Genomic DNA, 12,306 nt, shown 5'->3' with positions numbered 1-12,306 from the left:
TTCCTCGTTAATTTCCGCCAGGAGGAGGCGCACAGCCCAGATCCCCCCCAATCTCTCTTTCTAAATCCTCCTACCTAGGGCTGCCGAGGTTGGCCTCACCCCTGGAGAAGTCTTTCCTACAGGCTCGGGCCTCCCCTCCCCCGGGTTGGTTCTTCCCAGCTGTGGAGGCTGGGCCAGGGGCAAGGGTGCAAGAAGAGTCGGCGCCCACAGCGAGGAGCCGGGAAGTCGGCGCGACTCCGGTAGGACTCGGAGTTGACTCCAGAGCGACGGGCGGGAAGGTGAGCGCCGGGGAGCTATCCACTAAGGCAGTACGCGAGGCGGTGCCAGCCCCTCCCCATCATCAGGCGGGAGAATAGCAGCAGTTCCCGGTGGCCCGGCAGCCCGAGTGCCGCCGCCGCCTTGTTCGAGGCTTCTTCCCGCCCCTTTGGAGAAGACTGGCTCCAAGGGACTGGCGGGGGCGCAGGTTGGGGGGCGACAGCTGCCGGGGCCTCCACGAATCCAAGAAGGAACAAAAGGATAATATCAGAAAACTCCTGTAACCTGAAACTTCACTCCCTTCGTAACCTAGACTCGGAGGAGGGGTCCGGGAGGGGGTTGAAGGCAGGTCGCCCGCGGAGGCGGTAGGAGAAGGAACTGAGAGGGTGAGAAGTTTGTTAGGGAACGGTGGAGATTAAGCGAGAAGTTAGACGCGGGGGACGAGTCTGTTCCGGAAAAGAGGAGGGTGAGAGGCTGGAAGGGTATATATGGTGTGGGTTAGAGAAGAAGAAAACTGCGCTCGGGTCTCTGGACGCGCGTCCCTCTCCCGGGTAATGATGATCTGTGAAGCAGGCGGAGGCGAGGTCTGGGACAGAGTGGGAACGACTTGGCTTGGGGAGGCCCGGACGCTGCAACTGGGGAGCCGCGGTTGCTGCTCCTCACGCTTCTCTCATGCTTGTCCCAGGTCGCTCAGCGGATCCAGCGCGAGACACCAGTAAAAGGCGAGGAGGTGCCACCCGGGGGCAGCGGCTGGAAGAGGGGCCGGAGGAGAAGCGCGGAGCAGATCGTCTCGACCTGCCGTGCGTACTTTCGGGAGGGAAGGGGCGGGGGAATCGGCGCCGGGAGGGGGACGCCCGGTGGCAGGGTTTAGCCAAGTTCCGGCTGCGGCGCCCCTCCTCGGCTCGCACCAGAGGAAAGTTTTCTCCAGACGCTTCCGGCCGACCTACGACCTCCGAGCCCAGCCTCTTGAGTCGTCGGAGCGGGCGCCGTCCCAGCCCAGCTCCGAGGAGACGCGAGCCGCGATGCCTGGGGGGTGCTTCCGGGGCCCCGCCGCCGGGGACGGGCGGCTGCGGCTGGCAAGGCTGACGCTGGTCCTTTTGGGTTGGGTCTCTTCGTCTTCTCCCACTTCTTCGGCGTCCTCCTCCACCTCCTCGGCGTCGTCTCCGGTCTCTGCCGTATCCGCCCAGCCCTCGCTCCCGGGCCACTGTCCTCCCCTGTGCGAGTGCTCGGAGGCAGCGCGCACCGTCAAGTGCGTTAACCGCAACCTGACCGAGGTGCCCGCGGACCTGCCCCCCTACGTGCGCAACCTCTTCCTCACTGGCAACCAGCTAGCGGTGCTCCCTGCCGGCGCCTTCGCCCGCCGGCCACCGCTGGCCGAGCTGGCTGCGTTGAACCTCAGTGGTAGTCGCCTGGAGGAGGTGCGTGCCGGCGCCTTCGAACATCTGCCCAGCCTGCGGCAGCTGGACCTCAGCCACAACCCGCTTGCCAACCTCAGCCGCTTCGCTTTTTCGGGCAGCAACGCCAGCGTCTCAGCCCCCAGTCCTCTGGTAGAGCTGATCCTGAACCACATCGTGCCCCCAGGGGACGAGCGGCAGAACCGGAGCTTCGAGGGCATGGTGGCCGCTGCACTGCGGGCTGGTCACGCCCTGCGTGGGCTCCGCCGCCTAGAGCTGGCCAGCAACCACTTCCTCTACCTGCCCCGGGATGTGCTGGCACAACTGCCAGCCCTCAGGCACCTGGACCTTCGCAACAACTCGCTGGTGAGCCTGACTTACGTGTCCTTGCGCAACCTGACACACCTAGAAAGCCTCCACCTGGAGGACAACGCCCTCAAGGTCCTTCACAACGGCACCTTGACAGAGTTGCAGGGCCTGCCTCATGTCAGGGTCTTCCTGGACAACAATCCCTGGGTCTGCGATTGCCACATGACCGACATGGTGGCCTGGCTCAAGGATACCGAGGTAGTGCAGGGTAAAGCCAGGCTCACCTGTGCATTCCCAGAAAAAATGAGGGATCGTGTTCTGCTTCAGCTCAACAGCTCCGACTTGGACTGTGACCCAATTCTCCCCCCATCCTTGCAGACTTCTTATGTCTTCCTGGGTATTGTTTTAGCCCTGATAGGAGCTATTTTCCTACTTGTTTTGTATTTGAACCGCAAGGGAATCAAAAAGTGGATGCATAACATCAGAGATGCTTGCAGGGATCACATGGAAGGATATCATTACAGATACGAAATCAATGCTGACCCCAGGTTAACAAACCTCAGTTCTAATTCTGATGTCTGAGAAACATTAAGAGAACAGAACAAGGACAACTATGCATGAGATTTAGACTTACTTAACGCTTTATCCCGTACTAGGTTTGCTCCACTTCCACCCTCCGCTATAGACAACACTGACTGGCCGAAAGCAGTGAGGGAAATTTACTTCTTTGTTGTGTAAAGTTTCTTGGTATGTTCTGTTAATGTCAGACGATGAACTGCCGTGCATCGTGTATTAATTACCCTCCTCCTTTTTCTTGGAACACGTGTGGAGGGATTTTTCAAGTTTCAGCATGAACATGAACTCCTTGGTGTTTCTCTCCTAGTACGGTTCATGATGTAGCGAGTGTACCCACACAGCACTCAACAAAAGCTGCCTCAACTTTTTTGAGAAAAGTTCTTTATTCATGAATACCAGTTTAATTCTCATGTAACTAAATTGTGGAGAAAGTAATTGCATTCCCTAAACTGCCTGCAGACCTTAGCAAGCTCTTCAAAATAACTCCATAGTACACGGGAGCCTGTGCATCTGAGAGCATGCTTACATTTTACTGTTCTGCATATTACAAAAAATAACTTGCAACTTCAGATAATTACCTTTTTGACTGCAGTTTATATGAAACTGTACTGAAGTTTTTTTTTTTTTTTTTTTTTTATAAACTGCATTGGTATCCAACAGACTGAATTGTTAGAAAAAAAATCAATAAAAGTTCTTAAAAGAATTATAAATGTGTCCAAGTTTGCTATTTGACAAAATGATTAGGGGGAATGAGATTGAATAGTTTGGGTCCAAATGATAATGAAGTTATTAGTTAACACAGCTGAGAATCAAACTGGAACAATATGGATAGACTTGGAGATAGTTTTTGAAATGGTGGGTCCTTTCAGGCTTTAAATAGAAAGTGAATGTTCATATGAAGTAGACTTCTCTTGGTCCTAAAATTAATGCTATTCATTAGACAATTTTGTAAGAGCATTTTAAAGTTGATATGGGTGAAAAGTTCTGTATGGTAGAAACAAGGCAGTTTGTAGCTTTTTCTGGACAATTGAAGTTGTTAGGATAGAACATTATTAAGACTCTCCTTAGGAAATTGTTTTATGGATTCCTGGAATAGAGTGTGAAACAAATACGCAGGTAAATGTATGAATGTGAAGTGTCTTAAAGTATAGTATTCTAAAATAAAACATTTAAAAATACAAGTTAAAAAATATTTCCCAAGATCATAGTGTATATTGGACATTGGTTTTCTTGAGAAGTTTTTTTTTTTTTAATTGGAACATACATAGTTGATGCTTTATTAAAGATCCAGGTAATATGTTTAAAACATTGTCATGATAGGATATGCATTTGAGGAAATAGAAATGTCTGTATCTGTAAACAAGTGTCCACTTTAATCATAAGTTCTCAGATTTGGTTCAGGATTTAAGAATATGAGGGTATTTTGATTTTACCTGAGGTGAAAATATATAAAGCTTCATGAGGAATAAATCACATTTAGGTGCAAGTAAAAACAATCGGTTACTCAGTTGACATTATCAATAATAGACAAGGTTTTCCTTTTTTGAAGTTTATTATGTGCCTTTTAGCATAAATTCCATTAATCAATTTCCAAGCTGTAATATAAAATGATGTAAACTTAGCCAGATTACTTAACTTAAAATAGTAAGTAAATTTGCCATCAGTAACTCTTGGGGTTGTCTTTCCTTTTAAATTTGTTATGCTCTACAGTGCTTTAGGCTTGAAATAAATTTTAGGTTTCCATATTTTTACAAATAAGGATCAGGTAGTACTCTTGATTCTGGAAATCTTTGTCATTTCCTTTGAATTAAATTAATTAGGGCTAAGAATATGCAAATTGATTCCTTGTTTATGTTGGATTGTATAAAGTTAGAATATAAAGTTTTATGTTTATTAAGTCTTATAAGACTCATTTTATGAAATAACATGGCATTCATTATTTGTGGGTTATAGCTCAGATCCTATAATTACCCAAGAAAAGACTAAATATATGGCACTTAATATTCCATTTAACATTTTAAATGTTCACCAGGAATTCAATACCTGGCTGGCTGCCATTATTTCATTAAGAATAATGAAAACACTTGAGTGCCAAAAATACTTAAAACATCTAATAAATAACAGCACACTGCCTTAGGAATAAACTGGACTTTAGCTGTTAAGTTTGTTGATACTGCAGACAGCTGCAAATTAAAATATTTATGGAGCCTCTATTGGGAAGAATTGTTTCTTCTGAATCATGTGATAATCTAACAGCTAAATATTTGCGTTAGCCAAGATTCAGGAAAGCAGTAGATTCATTAGTCCAGCCATTCTCATCAACTCCCTACACCAGAATCTGTAATGAAGCCGAATTTTTGCCTGTTAGGTAGAAGCCTTTTTTTGAAGTTATGATTACCTACTTCTTTTCATTCCTTGTTTCTTCCTTTGTATAAATTTCCCAAGTTGCTCCGCTTTCTTATTACATGAGTCCTTGCTATTCTCTAACACATGGCAGTAGAAGATTGTTAAATGTAAAAACACATCTGTTGTTTGAAAACTGATTGCTACTATTGTACAGCCATAATAGCATACATCTTTAAGCCTCTATGACATTCTAAGTTCACTGAAAAATAGGTGCTATATAAATTTAATGAGGGAATATAGAAAAAATGAAAAATAAAGGTGTCATCACTTTTAAGTATACTTGTTTTAAAAATTTACTTTGGTTGCTAATACATTTATGTTATTACTGTTGAAATCAAAGATTTCAACAGAAAAGAAAAATCTTTCATTTATTCTTAGCAAGTTTCATTTGAAGAAAGTTAGAAAAGTACTTAAGAATTAAAGCACTTGATAAATTCCTCAATTTAAAAAGCAATTAAATTGTCCAGTAAATTTCTATTTAAAATGGGACAATTTTAGGAAAATGTAGCTATTTGACCCTGAATCATAATTGCTTGTAATCATTTAGTTTGCAGCATTAATATATGTATAATCTACTTTGCTGGATGAGTGTGGTCCATTGCTGACCTAAAGGCAGACTTGTACAGAAATGGATAATTTTTTTCTTATACGATAAGGAAACTTGAAAGCACATTTGGTAGACTATTTTAAAGAAAAATGAATTACACATTTTGGGAAAAAACTTGGTTGAAATAAATAAGCAAATGACAAATGATAAATAACATACCTTGATTGGCACCAAATGTGGATTACTATTTAATTAGAAATAGCATATTTTTGTTCTCTTTAATTAAAATGAACTGTGATTGTTTTCTTAGCATTCCTGTTTTACTCTCCTAAGTAAGCCACTTTCAGTCTGATGTGCCAATACAGGTCTTAACCGTGTTGAGGATGTTAGAGGCTTTGCAGCTCTAGGTTGGAAGTTTTCATACCATTTCTGCTTTATATTTTAATTTTTTCTCCAAAGGTTGCACTAAATTAGAGACACCATGAAGATCTGCAAGATTGAAAACAATTGGTATGGGCTTTCCTCTTGCTCCAAAATCCATTCAGTTACAGCCTTCAGAGCAGTACCATAAACTGAAGGAGGACATTTATTAGATGACATTCAGGTTTTAGTTTTACACTTGTGCAAGGGTTTTGTAACAGTAAAGGAGAGAGAAGGCAGGAAATTATATTTTTAGATAATAGATGACAAACACCTTGACAAAGTCTTTTAAAAATCTTTCAGTAATACCGCAGTGCTGCACTAGAAGTAATTAGTTTAAGAAAATATATTCTGCATTGTCCAGGTGATCATGACTTCTTTAACATGAGGAAAGCAACTCCTTAAAGATTTCTTGTACAGTTATCTATTCTTAACCTCAGAGACTTTTGATTCTAAAAGGCAAACATGTATTATTTTTTTATCTTAGAACATTTTAACAGCCATGTCTTTGTCATAAGGAGCTCTGGTGGTGTAGTGGTTAACGCATTTGGCTGCTAAAAAAAAGGTCAGTGGTTTGAACCCATGAGCTGCTCTTAGAAGATGGGGCATTCTGCTTCCGTAAAGATTTATGACCTTAGAGCACCAGTGGGGGTTGTTAATGAGTTGGAATTGACTCTATGGCAGTGAGTTTGGGTTTTTTATTTTTTTCTGTGTTTGTCAATAGTTTTTAAAACCCTAAATATTAGAAAACATTTTTGACAATGAAAATTCTTAGTATGTCAAAATTAGGATGGCTCTCAGATGTTTCAAACATCATCTTCCATTCTATAGATGAAGAAAATGATCAGTGTGACTTATCATTACAGTATACAATTAGAGCTAGTACTAGATGCAGAGTTTCATACTCCTCTTGTAGTGTTCTTTTTCCAGATGATGATATTACTAATTACCTACCTTGAGACCTTTGAAATTCCCATGTCTAATAAAAAAAAAAAGCAATTGCTTTGGTGAATTTATGTTATTGTTTTTTCTTTTAGTGCACGTTTCTGTTTATATTCCACTTTTAGTGTGTTAAAAATGACTGTCTTTCAGACGCTTGAATATGCTTAAGTACTTTTGAATTATTTTTCATAGAAATATTTTTCCTAATAAAGCTCCTCTGAGTCCGACATGATAGAAAATATTTTGGAAATTTAATGGAGATATTTCTTTTGGAAGGAAAAATAAAAACTCAGGAAAGCTTTGCTAGTTTGTATAATTCTCTTTTTAAAATGAGTTAGCTCAGCTGATGAGAACACTAAACAAATGAGACCAAGTTCATGGCCACAAAGTCAGACTGTCACCGAGTGAGACAGCTTTGCATGCTCTCCTGCTCCAGGTGCGTGCTACCATCCTCCAGGGGCCTAGGCCAAACAAGAAAGCTAAATGAATGCAAATCCATTAGTGTTCTGGAAAACCAGTGTCCAATTCTGCCAGCCCTGATGCTGATGTGTGAGTTTACCATCTTCACATATATAGGATGGCACACGACAATCCCAGTTTTGCAAAGTTGTAGTACTCAACGCTGCAAATTGCAAAAGGTTTATCATTTATGTGAGTTTCAAGGGAAATCTATTAAGGGTGCATTTAAATGTATCACATGGGAAACTAATTTGGTTTGCTTTATTATTTAAAGTGTAAATGTGGTTTAAGAGAAAGGATCATGATTACTGTCATAAACTTACATGTAAATGTTTATAAAAACAACTTATATTTAGCTGACATTCTATGGTAGTAATCCTAGTTTGTGGTTCCTTCTTAGCTTGATTAACGTAAGCAGAGGCTATCTAAGATAAGGCAGTATAGCATTGCCCTGGGTACTACTTGAAGGGGGCACCATTGAGCAGTTTCTGTTAACTATGGCAGTTTCCATTGCCAGCTCTTTCAGCAAATTAAAACTAGTACAGGCATCTCCAGTTGCAAAAGAGATCTGTTCTAATTATGTCTTTAAGAATTTGCAGGTCAGTCCTAATAGGTACCTAGGGTTCTAATTTAGCCTTAGTTTAGTTCAAGAAAAGGCTGAAAGCCTTTTAAATGATTTAAAAGCTGAATGTGCAGCAAGAAAGGGAAGGTGATTGTGATGAAGGATTTGTTGTGAGTAGAAGTTAGTTCAAAGTGAGGGCAAATTTACGTAATATTAAAGGGCAAGTATGAGTTGTTAGAGTTATCAGTGTGGGAGTTGTCAATATGATACGTTCCTAATCTGGGGCTTGCCTGTATTTGACAGCCTTCATGGGCCAAGGCAGACTGCAGGACCTTGTTGTACCAAGTGTAGAAAGAGAAGAAACAAATAAATGAGCACATCAGACTAATTTCCATGAGTGAAAGCAAGGCAGGTGCAGTTGTTAATTTTCATGCAGTGCCATAACGTGTTAATTAAAAGATTAACGAGCTTGACTTATATTTTTGAGCTGATATTGTGGTAAAGTTATCTAAAAGATCGGTGTCAGATGTTTGAACAGGGGTGCTGTTTTCTGTGGATATGCCTCTGAATACAAGGAAACATTTGTTTTCAAGAAAGCAGTAACTTAAAATATGACCAACTATATTTTGTCAAAAATAAATAATAATGTTTTAAAGAACATATTAACAAAATAAAATGTCTATCTTAATAACATGCTCAAAACCTGAGCATGTTACCAAGATAGACATTTTATTTTGTTCTTAATGTAAGTTTAAATATCCTCCTACTGCCTCCTCCCACCCCCCCAGGTCTTGTTTCTACTGCTTTTTGTTTTCTTCCCCCAAAGAGAACCACGATAGATAGCATTCCAAGGTGACTCTACTTAGACCAGGAAAATTGGATTGACTGAAACATTAGGTGGGTCAATTTCCAAATAAACATAACTGATGCTACAATTTCTCTTACTTTTACAATGCAGTTAGTAAATAAATTTAAAAACAACAGCAACAAAATCTTACTTTTCAGTTAGACACATTCTGTGGTTATTCTTACAGATCCTGGCAAACACATGGCTATAAGCATTTAAGAAATATTTTTGAATTAACTCACATTTCTTACAGAATATTTAAAAATATAGGGAGAAAATCCACTATAAACAACCCTATCAAAAAAGAAAAAAGCCCATAATAATTAGATAAATTGCATTCTGTTTATACCACATTGTATCTTACCTTTTCACTCACAATGTTGTGGTACTACCTACTATCATTAAAAACTATTTTAACATCTGGTTTTAAAGTACTGTAGACAATCACATATTTTATACCTATAGGACGTTTCTTGCAATTTTAATAAATGTTTTTAAATCCTTGTACCTACCTAAGTTTCTACACCTCACAATTTTTCCTTAAGAAAGATCATTGAAGAAGTATTGAGTCAGAGGTATAATCTCTGAAATGATTTTTGATGTCTATTTAAATTAGGAATCATAAATATGCAGACCAGCCTATTTCACTATATGTTTCAAGAGTCTCTCATCAGACTTTACAAAATACTTAATGAAATGTGGACAGAGCAGACATCCATAATGTCTATTCTTTGTTAAAATAACAAATTTAGACTACAGCTAACACCATAAACCAGTTATAAGTGTGTGTCTGTGTGTGTGTGTGTTGGGAGGGTGGGGTTGTGGTATGGGGTGTGGAGGAACAGCTGGGAAATTAATTTAGCTGGTTACAAACTAGGAAGCAGTTTTCAGGAGAAATTTGTGTCTTTGCCTGAATGCTACTTTTCTTTTTATGATATGGTTGTGTATGCTTAGAATTAATTTAGATCCTGTGCAAGTGATTTAATTGTGTTAATCTTCCTGGTAATTTGCATTGAACATTTAATAAGGTCCTATGAACCTTTATTCTGTTCATTCAATAGATACTTACTATAAAATGCTTTCTATATATCAAGGACTGTTATTGCACTGGATTGAAAAAATGAACTTCCAGCGTAAAATTGCTTCTGATTTAGCAGAGCAGATAAGTAGTAATACCAAACCAAAACCAAACCCATTGCCATTAAGGCAGTTCTGACTCATGGTGACCCTATAGGATAGAACTGTCCCATAGGGTTTCAAGGCTGTAAATCTTTATGGAAACAGACTGCTTCATCTTTCTCCCATGGAGTGCCAGGTGGGTTCAAACTGTAGAGCTTTCAGTTAGCAATCAAAGGCTTTAACAACTGCATCAATAGCTAACATTTTACTGTGTACTTAGTATAAGTCAGACATTAGGCAAAGCCTTTTGCATGTAGGATCTTATTTCTTCTCATCTGAAGAGAAAATTGAGGTGTAGAGAGGATAGTGACTTGCCCAAGGACAATTACGTAGCAGTAGTCAGATACGGGATTTGAACTGCTTTTTTTTGGTCTGTTTCCAGGGCCCTTGTTCTCAACCTCTGAGCTTTAGGTGAATAATTTTGTTACAAGGCAGAACATGATAAATACCACTAGAGATTCAGTGCGTGTATGAGGTTCAAAGCAGGCATAGAGTTTGTCTGGTCTGGAGAATCAGAAAAGTATTTATGGAGGAGTTGACATTTAAGGTGATCCTGAAAAGGTGATTGGATATGGTGAGTGGAAGAGAAAATTCAGAACAGAGGGAATAGCATGAACAAAGAGAACCTAGGGCAGTTGAAGATCAAGTATGTTCTAGGAACAGTAACATTTTAAGTATAATTTATAAAGGAGAACAGTGGAGTCTGAGACTGGAAAGATAAAGCTGTAACTCTGAGTTTGTGTTTAACTCGGTACACAGTAGAAGCCTATAAGCAGGATTGCCTCCTGGAAGGGGAGACCAACCTCTTATCTAAAATTGTTTGGGATGTCAAGATTGGTGGTATATAGCACATGTACCAAGAGAATAAGAAAAAATTTACTACTCCTATAATAGGATTTTCTGGGTAGAGTAGGATAGACAACTGGAATGGCTTGAGCAAAGGGGATGGTAGTAGCAGTGGCTTTGATTTTTATTGTGATTAGTAAATAGGGTTGGCATGAAAGTTCCCACATACAGGCTGGGGTTTGTGTGGTTTGAACTTCCCCTCAGGTGCCAAGGGAGGGAGCTTATGGACCTTCCGATCGGCTTGTGGGTCTTGAAAGCTGTCACGGTCAAACATCAAAAAGTGCAGTCAGACTTTATTGCAGTACACCACTGATGTTTGATTGATGATTGAAGTATGCCATGCCTCATTTAATTGATTTGAACTTGTTTAAGTAAGCCATTATGGCACTCTGTGAGACTTGCAGCCTGAGGCCAGTGAGGAAAGTAAAAATTTCGTTGAATGCCTTGTTCTGGAACCCAGGATGTGTGTTTGGAGTAATGAAATACATGCTTTAGTCACTATCAATACTATCTGCAACTTAGAAGATGTTAAGCAGTGCCTTGATGAGGCCTTTCGTTTTGTCATTAGTAGGTATTGGAGTAGTGCCTGAAGCATTTGACCACTGACCAGAAGGCTGGTGGTTCAAACCCACCAGCCACTCCTTGGAAAGAAGGTTGGACAATCTACTTCTGTAGAGATACCACCTCAGAAACCCAAGGAGAGGTCACTATGAGTTGAGTCAACTCTATGGCAGTGAGGTTTTTTTTTTTTTTTTTCAGGTATAGAGATATATGTGACCTTGATTTCTATTTTAGGTATCTGTTAAACAGGAAATTCCCAGAGATTTTTTCCCTAAAGGAGGAAAATCTTGAGTAATGGATTACTGCCATTTGTTGGACTAGGCTGCCTGACTATTGGTAATGGCCCGAGTCTTTAAAAATGTGCACGTGGGGTCAGTTGTTGACTAGGGCAGCTTCTATTGCTAAAAGGCGTTAAGTGTGGCTAGTTCTGTTGACTTTTGAGGTCTGTCCTTAATCAGGGACATCCTGGTTAAGGGATGGATAGCAGCAGCTCACCAGAGGATTCCATCATGTCTGATGGTAGTACTGCAATTAAAATGAATGGACTCCCTTTTCTGATTACCGACTTGATGCCAAGGGGGTACCCCTCTCCCCCCAGGTGGCCAAGGGGTCTGGGAGAGGAGTAACCTGTTCCAGCACTGTTGTATCTGGCAAGAGACTGAGGACAAGGGAAACAACTTTCTCCTGTAAGTGGAATATGCCTGAAGGCCTGGATTTGGCTCTATCTTACAAGTACCATTTCTGTTTTAATAAAAGAGAATTCTTTGGCTGTTCTGAGTCTGGGGTGCAATTTCCATGACCCAAAGCATACTGGGCAGCTGGATGCAGAGAGTCACAGACTCAGGGCCTGTGAGAACCTCCATCACAGAAGGATCCAGTATGTGGCCAGCAATTGGCATTCTCATGGCATGTGGGGGAGTGGGGGAGGAGGGAAGCTTCTTGTATTAAAAGTCCATGGACAATTTATAGCTACCATAAATGGTCCAGAGATGGAGGAGGTTGT

The 12,306-nt window shown here is 41.0% G+C and overlaps 1 protein-coding gene across 1 annotated transcript; it reads left to right on the top strand.

Annotated features, from left to right (window-relative positions):
* Positions 1-1,277: 1,277 nt before the first annotated feature.
* On the top strand, positions 1,278-2,540 carry TPBG (trophoblast glycoprotein). The gene has a single exon (XM_007951246.1). The coding sequence runs from the start codon at positions 1,278-1,280 to the stop codon at positions 2,538-2,540; it is 1,263 nt and encodes a 420-aa protein (XP_007949437.1).
* Positions 2,541-12,306: the final 9,766 nt, after the last annotated feature.

The sequence above is a fragment of the Orycteropus afer genome, unplaced genomic scaffold (assembly GCF_000298275.1).
Source record: "Orycteropus afer afer isolate SDZICR_OR568_19922 unplaced genomic scaffold, OryAfe1.0 scaffold00011, whole genome shotgun sequence".
Taxonomy (NCBI): Eukaryota; Metazoa; Chordata; class Mammalia; order Tubulidentata; family Orycteropodidae; genus Orycteropus; species Orycteropus afer.
This window is presented reverse-complemented; position numbering and strand designations above follow the sequence as displayed.